The sequence below is a fragment of the Schistocerca nitens genome, chromosome 1 (genome assembly GCF_023898315.1).
Source record: "Schistocerca nitens isolate TAMUIC-IGC-003100 chromosome 1, iqSchNite1.1, whole genome shotgun sequence".
Taxonomy (NCBI): Eukaryota; Metazoa; Arthropoda; class Insecta; order Orthoptera; family Acrididae; genus Schistocerca; species Schistocerca nitens.
Window position 1 is genome coordinate 528,641,322 of NC_064614.1, and position 20,895 is coordinate 528,662,216.

Here is a 20,895-nt window from a genome sequence, read left to right on the forward strand (position 1 = left end):
AAAAGGTTCAAGTCAACACTAGGACAACCTGTCCGAAAGGCACCATGCACTGTAAGCAAGCCGTATGTCCCAAAGCTCGAGATCCTCTGCATTATCCTCCATTTTAAGCTTGCTCTTCAGTTCTCTTAGGAATGTCTTATTAAAATTAGTGCCATCTATGGACACATGAACAACTTGGATTTTCATATATATCTTATATTGAGATGGACTTCCCTCAAATCCTCCAACTAAATCTTTCGCAGGACTTTTTCCAAAAATCATTGGAGCGAGGTACTTGCTCGAAACCTTGCCCAATACAATATTCCAGAAATTAAAAAACAAATCACTCTGCTGGTTTTGGCTAAGCTTATTCAAACTATCCCCAAACCCAATAATGACTATGTCGCAGGCAGCAACAGTATCCTGTAGTTGTTGACCGAGAAGCACTGTTATCAACTGTCTTTTAGTAGCAGTGTATAACACATACACAAGAATTATTAATTTCCCTTAAGTGCCAATGGGGAAAAAAATCTGAACACAATACTATAATTTATTTTTGACTTTACTGTCTGGGAGCAGATTCGGTAAGAGATTAACAAGGCTGCAAGAAGATTGGCATCTCACAGCAGCCAACACACAAACTGATCTCTTTCCTTCATCACTGCATCCCTTGGTACGTAATCCAGCACCATTGGCCATCTACCAGACTTTTCTGCAGTTGGTGCTTGATGCAAATGCTTTGGGTTAGGGCCGTGTTGCCGAGATATCACAACTGCATGACACATTCAGTGCCCGAGCCACAGCAGACTAAATATGCATGGGGACTATTACAAAAGACTTTTTTTTCACTGAAATTTTACTTTCCAGTGCATATACGGAGTCAAGAGTGCTGTCAGAATTGTTCTTTCCAATGTCAGAGTGGATGATTGCATTTCTTCAAAACTTCCTTTCCTTCTGTTCCTCATCTCTATGGATCTTGAAGTATTGGCATCAGCCTATTAAAATACAATGTTAAATATTGTTGCAGCTTGAGACATGTAAACTTCATATGACTGGGATGGCCACACAATGACCACAATTGTTGTTTTTATAAAACATACCAACATTTATCACCTAGGTATGTAACTCACCCTGAAATTTGTATCATTCTTAAAATTCACAGCTAAGGCTGTATTTCTATTCTGATATGCTACTGTTGTCACTGACCAGCCCCATGATTGCTGAACACAATCTGTTCAGTTAACATTTTACAAGCTTCCAGTGCCAGTGGTTTCTTCTTCTGGCAGAAGAGTTGAAGGAGAAGGAAGAGGGGGTGAAGGAAAAGGACTGGAGAGGGGTACAGTTCAGAAAAGTCACCCAGAATCCTGGGTCAGGGGAGACTTACCAGACGGGCCTTCTCATCCCATCCGGTAAGTCTCCCCTGACCCAGGGTTCTGGGAGACTTTTCTGAACTGTACCCCTTTCCCTAAACCTCTCCAGTCCTTTTCCTTCCCCCTTCTTCCTTTCCCTTCAACTCTTCTGCCAGAGGGAGCCACTGGCTCTGAAACCTCAAACAGTTAAATCCGTGTGTGTGTGTTTGTTTTTTTCCCCTGCCGCCACTTTTTCACCTATCTGTTTCTATCATATTATCAACAATTGATCATTTCCATTCCATTTCTGTGGAGTTTGCTATTGGGTCCTACATTTGAATAAACACAGTATTTAATGGTCCACATGTCACCCTTGCTCCGAGAAAGGGCTGTCTGTATATTACTGAACTGACATCACATTTCTGTCTATCGTGATGCTTCTTGGCAGGTACACAGCACTAGGAGCAGGACAACTTACCTGTGCAACATTCACTCCTCCCCCCCCCCCCCCCCTATTTTGCTTCTGTGTGTAACTCAATTATTAAATCAAACACCTCATTACAAAACCTCAGATTATAAGTTCACCCACAACATATTTTGTATTCCTTGAAAAAAATTCATTTGCAACCCATAAATGCTTTCTTGATTTTACATAAAAAAAATTTAGCAGACATGTGACTCCCAATGGTTCACACTAAAATGTCCCTACTGGGTTAACTACAAATGCCAGTGGCCTTTCTTACGTTTGGCACTTAGTTTTCAGATATTCAAGGGAAGATAATGGACGGTCTACCAGTTTTCAAACTACTGTTGGAAAATCACACTATATGCAGTGCAGGCCACCATGCAAATTGTGGTAAGTTCTTTACAAAATCAGAATAGAGCCAATGGTGTAGGGACTTTAATCATGTGCTACCACACAAAAAGTAGAAGCACATACAACAGTTATAACATTTTCCTTTCAATGCCAATGGAACAACTATAGCAATACAAAATGTGCATTACAAAATTCTCATTATAAATTGTCATTTTTTGATGTTATCAACTGTCTTTTAGTAGCAGCATATAACACATGTACAAGAATTATTACATTTCCCTTAAGTGCCAATGGAACAACTAATGCAACAAAAAATTTACAACACAAAATTCTCATCAAAAAGGAATCAGATATTTCTTGAAGTTATCAGTCATCATGGCATCTTTCAATACACATTCTAGTACTTCCTTGCCCCTGTGAGACTGCTCTATCTTTAATTTAGGGCTGCTGAATCCTGCTTCAGTAAACTGAAAGTTTTCATTGTTTATACTGAGTCAGACTGTGTCTGACCCAGGATGATCCATAAGATATGAAGTCACACTCTTTCAATACTGCTTACAAATAGCAACAACATGGTTTATTTTCCTGTGTTGAGTTACAGCCATTACTTCTTGAGGGGTATCTTCCCCATATATTATGCTGCATAATCAGAAGGATAATTCTCTCACTATTTCTCTCTTGTGTACCTTCTAAAGAAAATATAGTTTTAAGAAATTATGTACTTAATTCTGACCAAGCTCAATCTTTGCTATTTTGATTTAGAGGGGAAGGAGAGCAGAAGGAAAGCTGCTTCAAAAATAGAAGAGTATAAAAGAATGGACTCTATACTAAGTGAAAAATTGACTTACAGGAAGATACCCACCAATACTGAGACTGAATTCAGTTTTCTACACACAACTTGCAACATCACACTACCATCCAAACATATATAATAGCTTTACCCTTTATTTTGAGGGGTGTTGTTGACTTTATTACATGGAAAAAAATTATTCAACACTTAAGGACAACAGATGAACTATATTTAAAAAGAAGTTGTTCTATCAGTAAGTCCAGAATCAAAAATGGAACACTGGAGATATATACATGCTCTTCGTGTAAGAACACACATTTAATACACCAAACAGCAATTTTAAGAAGAAACTTAAGGTTTGAAAACAATATATTTTGAACATGTTATGGATACAGATGTAATTTACATGTACAAGCTGTAACATGGAAATTGGATCATTTTCAAGCTGGTATAAATACTGATCAAAAATGAAATAGTATAAACTCTAGAAAAGAATCATACAACAATTCATACTGCTTCAACATTGTCTCTTAGACATACATACACTATACCTGCTAAAATTCTTAAGGAAATTAATGTCACTCAGCACTGTGTCGGAAAAGGAAAACATTTACTGGGCCATAGAATAAAACAAAACGACTTTGAGAGTCTCAGACAGTGGGAACACACTGATATACCACAGAAAAATAATCATAAAGGCACAAATAATTGTATATGTGTGTTTGTCTGTGTTTGTGTGTCTTTAAACATACATATTTATATATTTGTTCACTCATTCATTCATTTATTTATTGGTGCTGAAAATTTCATCTCATATTTTCAACATATTTACACATATTCTGAAGAAACATAAAGTCAACAGGCATAACACATTTGCACACGACATACACATATATATATATTATATAAACAACTATTCAAGATGTCATGTAGAAATGTTTTCTGTTGATATGGAGTCACAACCATCTATGTACAAAACTATCATAAGCATTACAAAATGGTATTCCACAAATATATAATAAGTACCAAGATGAAACTTTCAGCAGTAAATTTAAAAATATGACATTACAATTTAGTACAGTATTTACACACTAAGCAGTCTAACTCCTTACACGCATTTTTTCCATTTTCCTTTTTTTTTTAACCCATAAAAATTGTAACAAAATCATTTATAGATATTCAAAGCACATGTCACTCACTTCATAAATCCACTATGCTGGTGACAGTCATTCTGTACAAACTAAAATAAGCTGTATAACAAATTGGCCAGCGTCATTATTTCTAAAGAGGAATCTTCAAGGAGTGAGCCTGCCTATGCACAAGGCCTGGCCCACTAGAATATCACAGAAATGCTCATTCCCCACAGTTTGTGGCGATTTTGTTTTGGGCCTTGCCAATTTATTCTCTTGTCTTATTTTACCTCAATATTGTGTACACACAGAAGCCTCAAAATAAATTCTATGGACCAGGCCATTATATAGGTTGTGTGTGTGTGTGTGTGTGTGTGTGTGTGTGTGTGTGTGTGTGTGGTTTTTTGTTTACATAAAAAAGGTGTCATTTCACTGCAACTAATATTTATATCATTCTAGTGCAGTAAATGACCTCTACCACTAAGTCATTACATAAATATTCACTAAAACTATGAACATTCTCTTTCATTAAATACATGGCACTTAAATAAGGCCCTGATACAATTTACATTCTTTCAAAATATTAAATTCAATATACATATTGTAGTCCAAATACTCGAGGAATGACAAATGAGGACATAGCCCTCAGATAACTGAGAATGTTCACAGTGTTCTTCTTCTATTAAAAATCCAAAGGAATCTACATGCTCAGTCACAGTAAATGTGCAATCACTATTATGAGTGAATGATGTGACTGAGCAAAGCTCTAAGGAAAGGGATAAGGAATTGAAGAAAACTCCAAACATCACAGAGCCTTAAAACTTAATAACAACATAGTGCACTGCACAGACACCTCAAGCACAACACATTAAAAAGTTGTGCTAAAACGTGAATTATAATCTGTTTGTTGGGTTAATCAATCAAAACTGCAATTTCAATAATGCTTTCAGAATATTAAATTTACAAAATTATTTTACGATAATCATAATGCAGGTAAACTTTGAAAACAGTTCTCAAATGTCTGAGGTAGAACTTTTTCCTTAGGAAATTAATGTGAGCTTCTTTATTACACGAGAACATGAATATGCAAACAAATACAGTGTGAACTAAATTTGCATCAAAACAATTTAACTACCAAAGGCATTAATGCTTCCATCTAGTTTACACAATAATGCTTAGTGCCACTGTAGTGAGCCAATTATAAAGCATTGGCTCTTGCCTGTGTTCTGCGTACTGCCTTTTTAATTCGTCGTTGAGCAGGAGCAGGTGAATTAGCTTCAGCTCTGGAATCAAAATAAATGAATTATTTATCCTCAATAAATAGAAAATTGATATGTCTGGATTACATTTAGTTAAGATCTTTATACTAATTTGCTCAAAGTGCTAAATACAAAAACAAAGAAATTGGTTCAGTGCTATCTGCAAATCTATTCCAGTCGCGTTATGCAAACATCTATGAAGGTGCTAGCAGACAACACAGTTGTTAACTAAATGGTGACATCATTAGGAAATTGTTATGACATGCATATACCTAATCCTCACCACTTAATTGATGTGTTAGCACACTTTACTTATCAGCCACTGTGATAACTGCCAAGCACCTACTAATTATCAAAACTGTCAATTATCTATTAGCGTCTGTCAAAAGTGATTTAAGGCAGAACAACCACTTTAAGGAGGGTAGGATATCAAACAGGCCGACTTGGAGCAGGAGAAGCACCACAGGACACTTTAATTAGACTGTCTATACTTTTACAAATTAATTCATAAAACTTTGTCATCATGACCTGGAAGGATTCAGGATTCACAATTACAGCAGTGGAAGTTCAAAAACATTTCATCATTTTTTCACTTATTATTGGCTGAATTTGTTGCTATAGGTACACTTTTCTTCATAAGTATGAGAGATTCTTCGATGAATTTTGCACTGCTTGCATACCATACTTATAGGTGTATCAAACTCTAGAATTTATTTAATTTATGACTTATCTCAATTTTTACCACAGTTTTTAATAGATTTGGAAAATTCTAGACTTTCATACACCTGTAGGTGTGGTTCATATGCTGTGCAAAATTCACTGAAGAATCTCTTACTTATGAAGAAAAGTGTACCTATAGCAACAAATGCACCCAATAGTAAGAGAAAAAAAAATGATGAAATGTCACATGTAAAAAATTTTATTTCGTTACGTTTAGAACTTCCACTGTTATGAGTGTGAATCCTGAATTCTTTCTGGTCATGCTGATAAAGTTTTATGAATTTATTTTTAAAAGTATAGACAGTGGAAATTAAAATGTTCTGTGGTGCCTCTCATGCTCGAAGTCGGCCAGTTTGACGTCCTACCACCCTTGGTCATAAGGAAACCGCTGCCAGATTCATGAAGTATTGTTAAATTACCAAGTTGGATTTTATAGACTAGCTATATTCTTTACCATGGGTTTAGTCAGCAAAAAAGTGCTATAAAAATATTAAATACATTGTGCTAGTGACAAAAAAGGGTGTTGTGTAAGACTACGAACCTAACTCACAAAATTTCAAGAGACCACATTCCAAAACATAATTCTTCCAACACATATCTTGTTTAGTGATCGAAAGACAGCAAAATTAGAGAAAAACTGTAGCTCGTACAGCGAGACGTTGATACTTTCTTTCCATATAGCATATGCACATAGAATAATGGGAGGGGGCTGTCACTCTGACTGAATATGTATCCTACACCACATATGAGGTATATTCACAAAGTAAGTTCTGTTTGGTTGTATGAAACAAACTTGTACAGATACAGAAAAAATTTTTATGGTACAAAAATCTACAGCGGTTAAACTACTTTTCAACATAGCTTCCGAAATTTTGTAGGCACGTGTCATAGCGTGGCATAAGTTTTTGTATGCCTTCTTCATAGAAGAAATGGTAGACATTACTTTTCGAGGTGTCATAATTTGCTTAGGCTTACCCTTAATTGGGGATGAAGTGTGCCTCCATTCCATTGATTGCTGTTTTGTTTCTGGGGTGTCGTGTATTCAACCATGTGGTAACATGTTCTTTCAGCTCATCATCATCATCATCATCATCGTTGAAGTGTTGACCACCAAGGACAGATTTTAGGTGTAAGAAGAGATGGAAGTCGCTAGAAGCGAGGTCTGAGCTGTTGTTTGGTCACATTCGCCATGTGATGTCAGGCATTATGGGGGGGGGGGGGGGGCAATACCTTTTGACAGCAATCCTCGGCACTTGTCATGTACTGCACGGCGCAATTTCTTAATGGTCTCGCAGTAACCATGTGCATTGATTGTTTGGCCTCATGGTAAGAAATCAATCAGCAAAATGCCTTTTCTGACCCAAAAAACTGTGGACATGACTTTTCGAGGTGTCATAATTTGCTTAGGCTTAACCTTCATTGGGGAGGAAGTGTGCCTCCATTCCACTGATTGCTGTTTTGTTTCAGGGGTGTTGTACTATACCCACGTTTCATCCTCTTGACTATCCGAGAAAGAAACTCATCGCCACCTTCATTGTAATGTGTCAAAAACTGAAGTGCACTGCCCATCCGTTGTTTTTTGTGTTGAAGAATTTTGGGTATCCAACGTGAACAAAGTTTTCGAAATTTCAGTTTTTCAGTAACAATTTCATGAAGTAGTGATTGTGAGATTTGCGGAGCTTCCATAGCAAGGACACAAAGTGTAAACCTACGGTTGTGCTTAATCTTCTCTTCAACTGTGTGAAACAGTTCATCAGTAACCACAGACAGGCGTGTACTTCATTCTTCAACGTGCACTTGATCCCGTCCTTCATTGAACAGTCTGACCCATCTTCTAACCATTGAATCACTCATAGCATTTTGTCCGTAAATCTCGCAGATTTGCCAATTAATTTCCTTTGGTTTAACTTTTTTTGCATTTAGAAAACGAATCACACATGTGACTTCACATGCGGCAGCATTTTCAATTACAGCTGACATTATGAAGAAGCACTACAAAGCACACATCGGCAGCAGTGATCTGGAAATGGCGTACATGTCTTCTCCTTGAGTCAGAGTAACTGCCGTGCATACTCGAAACTGCGATGGTAGCGATGCCACGGATAGAAACGGAACTTACTTTGTGGACGACCCTAGTACAATATGATAGCTTGCAGACTACAGATATAGAGGTACAGGTGCACCACCATTTTCTTTGAATATTGAAGATTGTTTCATTTGAAGACTGTACACATCCTATCATTAACTAACACCCAAATAACTTTTCCTTCTGCCTTGATGCTCTTTGAACACAGTGTGAAAAGTATGTGAGCTAAGCAAAATTCTACTTAAAACTACAGGAGGTTACTTAATGTAAATGAGCTCTGAACAAATAATTTTTATTTAATTTGTTACTCAGAAGTACAATGCTGTCATAGAAAAAATTCAACAGCAACACCTATTTGTTGTGTAGGTGGGTGTCAACAACCCACTAAAGTTTTGATTGTCTGACTACAGAATCTTCCGATTGGCGCCACACCAATTTAGTTTTGCCAAATAATATAGTAATAGCAAGACATAGAAAAGAGTCTGTTTGCTGGATGCTTGTTTTTCCTAAATAAAGGGTGCGTTTCAAGTGGCAAGCACATCAATTGCACTGTTTAGAAAATGAAAATAGTTGAAGCCTTTTGGATTAACAATTATTACCTACTGCTATACAGGTTGTGATGAACACACTCATTTTCTCAGTATGGGGGAGGCTTAATATCATGTAAACAGATATTAGTATATTGTTTTTTCACACACACACACACACACACACACACACACACACACACACACACACACATCCATCCGCACATATACAGACACAAGCAGACATTTGTAAAGGCAAAGAGTTTAGGCCAATATATATTCACCATTGCATTAGCAATAAGAATGAGTTTATGTACTATTTGGATTTATTAATCACACAAGCCATGTATTTACACTCTCTTGTACTATTAAAGAAACACAAAAGAAACCCTGAAAATCGTTCAAAAAAATGTGTGCAGAGAGAAAAAATTCATCCAAATTGGGGATATATATATATATATATATCTCTGCTTGTGTCTGTATATGTGTGGATGGATATGTGTGTGTGTGCGAGTGTATACCTGTCCTTTTTTCCCCCTAAGGTAAGTCTTTCCGCTCCCGGGATTGGAATGACTCCTTACCCTCTCCCTTAAAACCCACATCCTTTCGTCTTTCCCTCTCCTTCCCCTCTTTCCTGATGAGGCAACAGTTTGTTGCGAAAACTTGAATTTTGTGTGTATGTTTGTGTTCGTTTGTGTGTCTGTCGACCTGCCAGCACTTTCTACATCTACATCTACATCTATACTCCGCGAGCCACCTTACGGTGTGTGGCGGAGGGTACTTATTGTACCACTATCTGATCCCCCTTCCCTGTTCCATTCACGAATTGTGCGTGGGAAGAACGACTGCTTGTAAGTCTCCGTATTTGCTCTAATTTCTCGGATCTTTTCGTTGTGATCATTACGCGAGATATATGTGGGCGGTAGTAATATGTTGCCCATCTCTTCCCGGAATGTGCTCTCTCGTAATTTCGATAATAAACCTCTCCGTATTGCGTAACGCCTTTCTTGAAGTGTCCGCCACTGGAGCTTGTTCAGCATCTCCGTAACGCTCTCGCGCTGACTAAATGTCCCCATGACGAATCGCGCTGCTTTTCGCTGGATCATGTCTATCTCTTCTATTAATCCAACCTGGTAAGGGTCCCATACTGATGAGCAATACTCAAGAATCGGACGAACAAGCGTTTTGTAAGCTACTTCTTTCGTCGATGAGTCACATTTTCTTAGAATTCTTCCTATGAATCTCAACCTGGCGCCTGCTTTTCCCACTATTTGTTTTATGTGATCATTCCACTTCAGATCGCTCCGGATAGTAACTCCTAAGTATTTTACGGTCGTTACCGCTTCCAATGATTTACCACCTATGGCATAATCGTACTGGAATGGATTTCTGCCCCTATGTATGCGCATTATATTACATTTATCTACGTTTAGGGAAAGCTGCCAGCTGTCGCACCATTCATTAATCCTCTGCAGGTCTTCCTGGAGTACGTACGAGTCTTCTGATGTTGCTACTTTCTTGTAGACAACCGTGTCATCTGCAAATAGCCTCACGGAGCTACCGATGTTGTCAACTAAGTCATTTATGTATATTGTAAACAATAAAGGTCCTATCACGCTTCCTTGCGGTACTCCCGAAATTACCTCTACATCTGCAGATTTTGAACCGTTAAGAATGACATGTTGTGTTCTTTCTTCTAGGAAATCCTGAATCCAATCACAAACCTGGTCCGATATTCCGTAAGCACGTATTTTTTTCACTAAACGTAAGTGCGGAACCGTATCAAATGCCTTCCTGAAGTCCAGGAATACGGCATCAATCTGCTCGCCAGTGTCTACGGCACTGTGAATTTCTTGGGCAAATAGGGCGAGCTGCGTTTCACATGATCTCTGTTTGCGGAATCCATGTTGGTTATGATGAAGGAGATTTGTATTATCTAAGAACGTCATAATACGAGAACACAAAACATGTTCCATTATTCTACAACAGATTGACGTAAGTGAAATAGGCCTATAATTATTCGCATCTGATTTATGACCCTTCTTGAAAATGGGAACGACCTGTGCTTTCTTCCAGTCGCTAGGTACTTTACGTTCTTCCAGAGATCTACGATAAATTGCTGATAGAAAGGGGGCAAGTTCTTTAGCATAATCACTGTAGAATCTTAAGGGTATCTCGTCTGGTCCGGATGCTTTTCCGCTACTAAGTGATAGCAGTTGTTTTTCAATTCCGATATCGTTTATTTCAATATTTTCCATTTTGGCGTCCGTGCGACGGCTGAAGTCAGGGACCGTGTTACGATTTTCCGCAGTGAAACAGTTTCGGAACACTGAATTCAGTATTTCTGCCTTTCTTCGGTCGTCCTCTGTTTCGGTGCCATCGTGGTCAACGAGTGACTGAATAGGGGATTTAGATCCGCTTACCGATTTTACATATGACCAAAACTTTTTAGGGTTCTTGTTTAGATTGTTTGCCAATGTTTTATGTTCGAATTCGTTGAATGCTTCTCTCATTGCTCTCTTTACGCTCTTTTTCGCTTCGTTCAGCTTTTCCTTATCAGCTATGATTCGACTACTCTTAAACCTATGGTGAAGCTTTCTTTGTTTCCGTAGTACCTTTCGTACATGATTGTTATACCACGGTGGATCTTTCCCCTCGCTTTGGACCTTAGTCGGTACGAACTTATCTAAGGCGTACTGGACGATGTTTCTGAATTTTTTCCATTTTTGTTCCACATCCTCTTCCTCAGAAATGAACGTTTGATGGTGGTCACTCAGATATTCTGCGATTTGTGCCCTATCACTCTTGTTAAGCAAATAGATTTTCCTTCCTTTCTTGGCATTTCTTATTACACTTGTAGTCATTGATGCAACCACTGACTTATGATCACTGATACCCTCTTCTACATTCACGGAGTCGAAAAGTTCCGGTCTATTTGTTGCTATGAGGTCTAAAACGTTAGCTTCACGAGTTGGTTCTCTAACTATCTGCTCGAAGTAATTCTCGGACAAGGCAGTCAGGATAATGTCACAAGAGTCTCTGTCCCTGGCTCCAGTTCTGATTGTGTGACTATCCCATTCTATACCTGGTAGATTGAAGTCTCCCCCTATTACAATAGTATGATCACGAAACTTCTTCACGACGTTCTGCAGGTTCTCTCTGAGGCGCTCAACTACTACGGTTGCTGATGCAGGTGGCCTATAGAAGCATCCGACTATCATATCTGACCCACCTTTGATACTTAACTTAACCCAGATTATTTCACATTCGCATTCGCTAATAACTTCACTGGATATTATTGAATTCTTTACTGCTATAAATACTCCTCCACCATTGGCGTTTATCCTATCCTTGCGGTATATATTCCATTCTGTGTCTAGGATTTCGTTACTGTTCACTTCCGGTTTTAACCAACTTTCCGTTCCTAATACTATATGCGCACTATTTCCTTCAATAAGAGATACTAATTCAGGAACCTTGCCCTGGATACTCCTGCAGTTTACCAATATTACGTTAACTTTTCCTGTTTTTGGTCTCTGAGGACGGACGTTCTTTATCAACGATGATAATGTTCTCTCTGGTAAGCCGTCAGGTATTTTATCGTTTCGCCCAAGGGGGGGTCCCTCTAACCTAAAAAACCCCCGTGTGCACGCCACACGTACTCTGCTACCCTAGTAGCTGCTTCCGGTGTGTAGTGCACGCCTGACCTGTCTAGGGGGGCCCTACAGTTCTCCACCCAATAACGGAGGTCGATGAATTTGCAACCATTATAGTCGCAGAGTCGTCTGAGCCTCTGGTTTAGACCCTCCACACGGCTCCAAACCAGAGGACCGCGATCGACTCTGGGCACTATGCTGCAGATATTAAGCTCAGCTTGCACTCCGCGTGCGATGCTGGTTGTCTTCACCAAATCAGCCAGCCGCCGGAAGGAACCAAGGATGGCCTCAGAACCCAAGCGGCAGGCGTCATTCGTTCCGACATGTGCTACTATCTGCAGCCGGTCACACCCAGTGCGTTCAATAGCTGCCGGAAGGGCCTCCTCCACATTACGGACGAGACCCCCCGGCAAGCACACCGAGTGCACACTGGCATTCTTCCCCGACCTACCCGCTATTTTCCTGAGGGGCTCCATAACCCGCCTAACGTTGGAGCTCCCTATAACTAATAGGCCCGCCCTCTGTGACTGTCGGGACCTTGCCGGAGAATCGGCCACTGGCCCAACAGGCGAGGCATCCTGTGGTGGCTCGGAAACGATGTCATCACCACTAGGAAGCACCCCGTACCTGTTGGAAAGGGGTAAGGCAGCCGCCACGCGGCCAGATCCCACCTTCGCCTTTCGGCCAGGCACGCGCGAGCCCACCACTGTCCGCCATTCACCCTGGAGTGATGGCTGACCGGTAAGATGCTCACTGCCGGAAGACGCAGCGACATCAGGGGTTCCATGTGATTCCAAGGCCACCGAAGTAGGCATAGGTCTCACCACAGTTGCCCCAACGCCACTACGAGCCGACGCCTGCGCCTCGAGCTCGATGAGCCTAACAGACAAAGCCTCCACCTGTCCCCGAAGAGTGGCCAATTCTCCTTGCGTCCGCTCACAACAACCACAGTCCCTACACATGACTATGTTTACCCTACTCTATACGGTGACAAATTCCCAAGATAATCTTCTGATGAGCTACTCTGATAATCAAGAAACACTCACTGAAATACGAGACGCGAAAACTACGCTAGGTTTTCCCAGAAAAACTATTTAAAAGCTAAGCGCAGCAAATAAGTACAAAAACACTGTTATTGAAATAAAAGGTTCTACCTAGTAAGCACTCGAACACGCAAGAAATTACAAAAATAAACTAGTAATTACACAGATAACTGAAAATAAGTCGCTGCTGTTTGTAAAATATGTAAGAAGCAAACGGTGTACTCGCCTTAGTAGTAGCAGGAGCTAGCGATGCGCTCTCGCTGACGGTCTAACTGACACTGACTTTCATTTGGTAAGTCACATCATCTTTGTTATATATATATATATATATATATATATATATATATATATATATATATATATATATATATATATATATATATATATATATATATTGCAACTGTTCAACAGACAGGAGACAGACAAGACAAATATCATCAGAATCTCCTCTCAGAAAACAATACGGAGGAGAATGGGACACATTTCAGCGAATTTTAGTTGTAATTTTTCCCCATGAAACACTATACCAAGTGTACCAGTATGAAATGAGCGTTTTTTTATTTTTTTTTTATTTTTTATTCAAAGTACTGACCACTGCTTTCTATACATTTTGACCACCTTTCTGGCAATTTGTGGACACCACGCCAATAGAAATGTTCGTCTTTTGAAGCAAACCAGACACCCAATTTTCGACTTCTTCGTAGGAATCAAAGTGTTCGTCAGCCAATGCGTGTCCCATTGATGAAAACAAATGGTAGTCGGAAGGGGCCAAGTCTGGTGAATACGGCAGGTGGGGTAGCAGCTCCCAGCCAAGTGTTCTGACTGTATCCTGAACCAGTTTTGCTTTGTGTGCAGGTGCATTGTCGTGTAAAAAAATTACGTTGTCATATCTTCTGGCCCATTCTGGTCTTTTTCTGATCAATGTATAGTTCAAATTGATCATTTGCTGTCTGTAGCGATTAGTATTCACCGTTTCACCGGGTTTTAGAAGCTCACGATACACCACACCTTTCTGATCCCACCAAACACAGAGCATTGTCTTCTTGCCGTAACAATCTGGTTTTGCAGTCGATGTTGATGATTGTCCTGGATTAACCCATGATTTTTCCCGTTTAGGATTCATAAAATAAATAACCCATGATTTTTCCCGTTTAGGATTCTTAAAATAAATCCATTTTTCATCGCCACTAATAGTTTGATGCAAAATTGATTTTCTTTCATGGCTTTAGCTTTCAAACGGTCAGAAATTGTTTGTTGTACAACATTTAGCATTGCTGCCATTTGCTTCTGACTCAAAGTACCATCTTCATCCAATATTGCTTGCAATTCGGCGTCTTCGAACTTTTTTGGTGGTCTTCCACGTTCTTCATTTCTTACATCAAAATCATTATTTTTGAACCGTTGAAACCGTCTTTTGCATGTTGCCTCTGATAAAGCATGATCACCATATGCCTCAACAAGCATTCGATGCGACTCTGCAGCACTTTTTTTCAAATGAAAACAAAAAATTAATGCTTTCCGCAAATCATAATTAATGTTCCCTAGCGAACAATTTCATGTTATGCCTAATGGAAGTACATGGTATTCAAAACTATCTACACTCTTTCAAGTCATTGCAAAACATGTTTGTACTAAGGTTATGTATTATATGTATGGAAGAAACAACTCAAGAAGCTTTCTGCGCTACAGAGCTCTCCAGCAACCAGGTTGCCGGATCCATGGAGAAGGCATTTTGTGCGATGGAGAGTTCTCCAAGAGTGAGTCCACAACCACACTGTCAGAAATTTAGGACCATATTTAACAAAGCTCCACCTACCAGGAAATCCATTTCCAAATGGGTGCAGAAGTTCAAGGAAACAGGATGTCTTTGTAAAGACAAAAGCAGTGTGTGGTCATCAACATCTGAGGAACAAAAACCAAGTTGAGTGGACTGGGGGAACACTTCTCAGTAGTTCACGAAAGTCAAGTTTTTTGTACCTGTCAAGAGCTAGAAATTCTGAAATTGATTGGAGTGTGCTGAGAAACACCTGCAAATGAAACCATACTTGATTCGATTGCTTCAACCCTTTATACATTGTGACAAATTTTTATTGAAACAGTTTTGTTTTCTATGCAAATCGAAGAGGAAACTTTTACCCTCAGGTTTATTTTCAGCAATGAGGCTGCCTTTCACCTGAACACTGCAGTAAACTGGCACAGTGTGGGAATATGGGGAGCAAGAATCCCCCCTGCCCCCAAACGTTATTGAACATGTATAAGAATGCCAAAAGGTTACCATGTTTTGGGCTTTGTCAATAATTACTTTTTTAACACATTGGTGCTCTACTGCATTGCCACAGTGACGGATGTTGAGTTACCATGACGACAGATCGGTCATGCATCAAATGGCATGGGCCCCACATTCACCGGACCTGACACCACACGATTTTCACCTGTGGAGTTACATCAAAGACACCAGCTTCACATCTTCAGTTCCCCATAACATCGCTGACATACAAGGACATATGGTTGCACATACAAGGACATATCATGGCACCTGCAACTGACATCTATGAAGACACTTTGGCCAACTGTGGGCTGAACTGGACTATTGGCTGGATATAGATGGTGCAGCTAATGGTTCACACTCCGAATATATGTGAACATGACACAAAAACCTTCTCAGTTGCCGCTTCCATACATATAATACCTCACTGTAATACAAACATATTTTACAATCACTTGAAAGTGCCTTGATCATTTTGTATAAACCTTTACAAAATTAAACACAAACACTGTCAATAATGACGCACAGCCTGTTTTTTCATGGCATTTCAGATCAGAGCAGATCCAAAGGTTATTTAAAAAGGAAAGCATGTTATCTGGAGCACAGTCTTCTGTCTTAAGACACAAATGGCTGAGTTTAGGGATGTTGAAACTCCAATCTAAAATGCTTGGAGAGTCCCCCAATCTCTACAGTTACTGTTTAACAGACCTCCAAAATCTGCTTAAAATACTCTCCCAGGATTTAAGTCTGAGGCTGTATCCAGGGAAACGAGCTCACCTTTGTGTATCTCAATACATTAGTCTACCAGTTCAATAAAATCAACTTCCCATGTTCATCAAACATATTTCACAGTTTGGACAGAGTCATAGGAAAGCAGCTATATTCACACTTTCACATGTATGTCCAGTAGTGTTCAGGTGTGCCTTCTATATACTAAATGCAATTCAAAGATCACCTTTCTGACAGTCATGACATCTGGCAAAATGAGTTCATATACTTGTGATTTCTTGGCAATTTCAACAATGGGTACATAACAGAATATCCATAGTATCCTGTCATGATCTACATGATTCGAGAATAAGTTTTATTTGCGGACAGCCCAAACTGTTTCCTTACTTTCGACTTTTTGGCAATGCACAGCTACAATACATAATCTGGAGCCTTCCAGTTCTTTTATTATTCTGAGCTCACTAGTCATCATGATGTCAAAGTTGTTATATAGTGGCTGCTTCGATGCTGCAAATAAATTGCACAACACAATCAGTTTAAGTATCACACAAGCAGTTTTAACTTATTCAACTATCAACGTACATTTTATCGATGTGAGAACACAGGCCTCTTCAAAGGTTCTGAATATTTCTCTTCCAGCAGTAATTAAACTCCCTCATACATGTTTGGAGTGTTGAACAACTGGGCAAAGGATACTACTGTCTCCTCAAGTGATTGAATGCATTGGGAGAAAACAACGGATATTGCATGAACTTTCTTTCCAATCAGTTGTGTGTCAAATTGGGTGCCAATTTAACTGGTATTTCATGCTATAACAATGGCAAAGACAGAAGCGAAAACAACTTGCTTCTAAATATTGAGTTCTTTTATTCAGTATGTCCCAGTGAGGATATGGCACTCAGTACACTGAAGTACCTGGCAGGATATGTTGTCTTCAAATGCAGGAACATCACCAGTTCACTGGGCAGTCGAAGAACATATTGTCATTTTAGACTTTACTGGCGTATGATTATTTTTAAATGTTCTTAGTTATTAAGCCAAGTGGCATTGCCCAAATGGTGCGATATTCAGAAAATTGACTTGTTACTATACTGAGGCAGTCGCAATGACTGACTATATCCCACTGCATGCCATAGTGATAGTGATTAGAGTCAAAGGTGCCAATATGTAATTCCACTACTGAAGAGCTGGTAGGAAGTGATCATCAGACAGTGTGTCACCAAGAAGCTCATGTCACACATGGAGTGGAGAGGCTTCTATGCAGTGTGGTTGGGTTGTTTGGGGGAGGAGACCAGACAGCGAAATCGTCGGTCTCACAGGATTAGGGAAGGATGGGGAAGGAAGTCGGCCGTGCCCTTTCAAAGGAACCACCCCGGTATTTGCCTGGAGTGATTTAGGTTAATCACGGAAAACCTAAATCAGGATGGCTGGACGCAGGATTGAACCGCCGTCCTCCCAAATGCGAGTCCAGTTTGCTAGCCACTGCGCCACCTTGCTCGGTGCAGTGTGGTCTCTGCTCTTCAGTCAGAATGGCATACTTGGGTCTTCCTACAGATTGCAGTTGTGATCCAAGCATGATCAAGGCTGGGTCACAGGCCTTAGTTGCCTTTATTTATTAGGCACCAAGTAGTCGGATATCTACAGATTTTTTTTACAAAGAAATGCAATCCCCATTATGCTGGCTGTTTTAGTAACTTAGTGTCATCATAATCCATTTCATTACGTTTGAAGATACAGTTCTCTGTTGTTATTTATCTGTGTGATGCCTGTTCTCTGTGCAGCTTTGTGGCATGGTCTGACCTATGTACAGTCTTAGACAATAAAACTGACCGCCGGCCGGCCGCCACAGAGACTAAGTCCGAGTCATTCACTTAAGGTGGCCAATAAAACTGACCGCCCCTGACAACTCTAAGTCCGGCCATATGCACAATCTGGCAACACTGTAAGATGCGGAAGTGTTAGGAGGAAATATTGTCTACTTCCGAGACGTTGTCGGACTATGTGAGCCCGTGGTCTAGTGGCAAGCGTCGTGCGTTCTAAGCTTATAGTCGCCTGTTCGCGTCCAACAGTTTTCTTTTTTTTTTTTTTTCCCCACAGTCGGTCTGAAGTTATGAGTCTGACTGAACATCAAAGATAATTCGCTTAACATTCTACCCACCAGCAATAACAAGTATTCCAGAAACAATTCCGCAGGACAGCTCGTGGCTGCGTCGCGATCATAACAGCTTACGCTCGAGCGTTTCCTCGCGCTGCAGCGGCTACCGGCCACCGGCCAGGCGCCACCCGCCGCCTGAAATCCGGCACCGCTCAGGTGAACGCGGCGCGACGCTGTCAGTGTATGTATCAAGTCATTTTCTAATTTGAAGCTCTAGTTATCATCTTGCAGTTAAGCATTGGATTTTGCATACTTGAGAATCATGAACTACAGTTAAGCATTGTAAAATTGAGTCGCAAGTGGAAATAGGTGTAACATCTGCAACACAACGTTTACTTTTGGTATAACAGAGGGGTGAATGCAGAGGAGGCAGCTAGAAAGATTTGAATTGTGTGTGGAGCGAGTGCTTTTGGGAAAAATACGCCAGAAAAAGATATTCTTGTTTCAACAAAGATCGTTCTGGCATCAATGATTTTCCACATTAAGCAAGTCTCGACTACTGATATATGTGATAGATTACCATTTTACCATCATGCGACATTTGCATTCAACAGGCAAAGTTCAGAAGTCTGGTGTACGAGTACTACTCGAGACAACAAAAATCAACGGAGTGACTATTATTGAACGTCATCAGGTCGCTCATTGAGCATTCGTATGCAGTACTGTAAGTGGTGACGTGTGATGATGCCTTTATCATTAACTTCCTAAGAAGAAATGAAAGGCTGAGCCCCTCCAAAAGACATAAACTCGAGCAAAGAGTAGTGTGAACATAATATTTTACATCTGATAGCTCCAAAAGTGAGTTTTGGGCTACGAATTCTACCAAAACACAGCTGGAATTTGTTGCCAACAACTGAGACACCTTTCGGTCTCAGCGTAAGAAAATCGAGCAACACAACTACATCACATGTTCTACTGCATGATAACGCACTTCTTGATTTGAGAAACAAAACTATCCAGGAGATTGAAATTAAAGTCGTCTCTAGGCACTTGTATTGATAGAGAAGTCCTCTCTCAAGCACTTGTCCCTCTCGTCATATATTCGTTAAGTTTTACCTTTCCCGCTCTTGATCGATCAACCGTCGACGCAATTCATTTCTAGACGAAAATACTCTTAAAACTACTCTGGTATAATTATATCGTTGAAACCAGTAGGTTTCTACTGGTGTAGAATTTGTAAACAACTTTAGCATTGTCAGATCGTTTTAGATATCGTGAAAGAAAATTCTTTTGCTGATTAATTTCTCATTGATGATTACTGTTGCGTTTAGTAAACTATCGGAAAATCCAATTAAAATATTCACTGTACTAATACAAAAAAAATTCAGCTTACTACAGAAACATCACGACGGCAGACTATCTTAATAAAGCATTAAGTATCTGTGAGACGATTGAGCGTATTTTAACACGAATTAGTAGGACATTACCGACTTTTGACTTCGAAAAGATCCGTATTTACTTCATTTCCTGTATCATCCGCTATTATTATGAAAGGTGGCATTTCATAGATATAATTATGTATTCACAACAACAAAAAATATGTCGTCATTATGAATTTGGCAGTACCGTAAGGTTTTCGCTCTGACACTAAGGGTTACTGAAAGTAGCAAGGCGCGTTGTCTTACGATTCCCTTATTGCGTTTGTATCTGCCTGCTTGTAGCTCTGCTACAAAATAATTAAAAATCTGGCTTTCAGCGAGTCTCGAAAGGCGAACGAAAGCAGCTTGCACCTGGTAGCCAAACATGTTTCTTGGGAACAGGCTACTTCCTAAGTGGGAAGACATTCTTTTGTGGTTGAATTGTTGGCAAATGTCAGTCAGACGTGTGCTGTTGGTCTAAGCGTTTCGGTGTGTTGAATTTGTACCAATGATTTTTCTACAGGTTTTTTCTGTCCCAAATAGAGAGTTGAAGCCTCCAATTAGTATTTTCACGTCATCTTGGTAAATTTTGCTCATAGTATTTTCGTGTGTATTCCACAATTTTTCGACATTTTCGGTGTTTTCCTTATTTTCGATGTTGGTGGGGGCATGTGCATTTATGAGTGTATATTTTTTATAGGGGCTCTGAATGATTGTTGATGGGCGTGATTCCTTCGACAGAGTTGTTGAGTTGTTGTGTTCGAGAAATGCAATGCCGAGGATTGGTGCGAGTTTCGCTACCTTTTGTTGTATTTTGAAGGTGCCATGGTTTCCGTAATGCAAGTTTTAATTGTCAATTAATCGTGGTTCTTGAAGAGCAAGGATGAGAATTTTTTGGCGGACGATTTCTTTTGTGAGATTATTTAGGTTTCTTGTTTGGATCAATGTATCGATGTTTAGTTTTCAAATGAATGTTTTCTGCTTGTCGGGAAATTTACCAGAGATCTTCGATATTCTCTGCCGTGCTAACC

At 39.8% G+C, this 20,895-nt stretch overlaps 1 protein-coding gene across 1 annotated transcript in view; it reads right to left on the reverse strand.

Moving 5' to 3' along the window:
• Positions 1-3,286: 3,286 nt before the first annotated feature.
• The window catches only part of LOC126253495 (nuclear pore complex protein Nup153), a 129,281-nt gene continuing 111,672 nt past the window's right edge, over positions 3,287-20,895 (reverse strand). Inside the window, exon 9 of the mRNA XM_049954877.1 lies at positions 3,287-5,348. Within this exon, the coding sequence (XP_049810834.1) occupies positions 5,264-5,348 (85 nt within the window). The 3' untranslated portion in view covers positions 3,287-5,263. The remainder of the gene's footprint in view (positions 5,349-20,895) is intronic.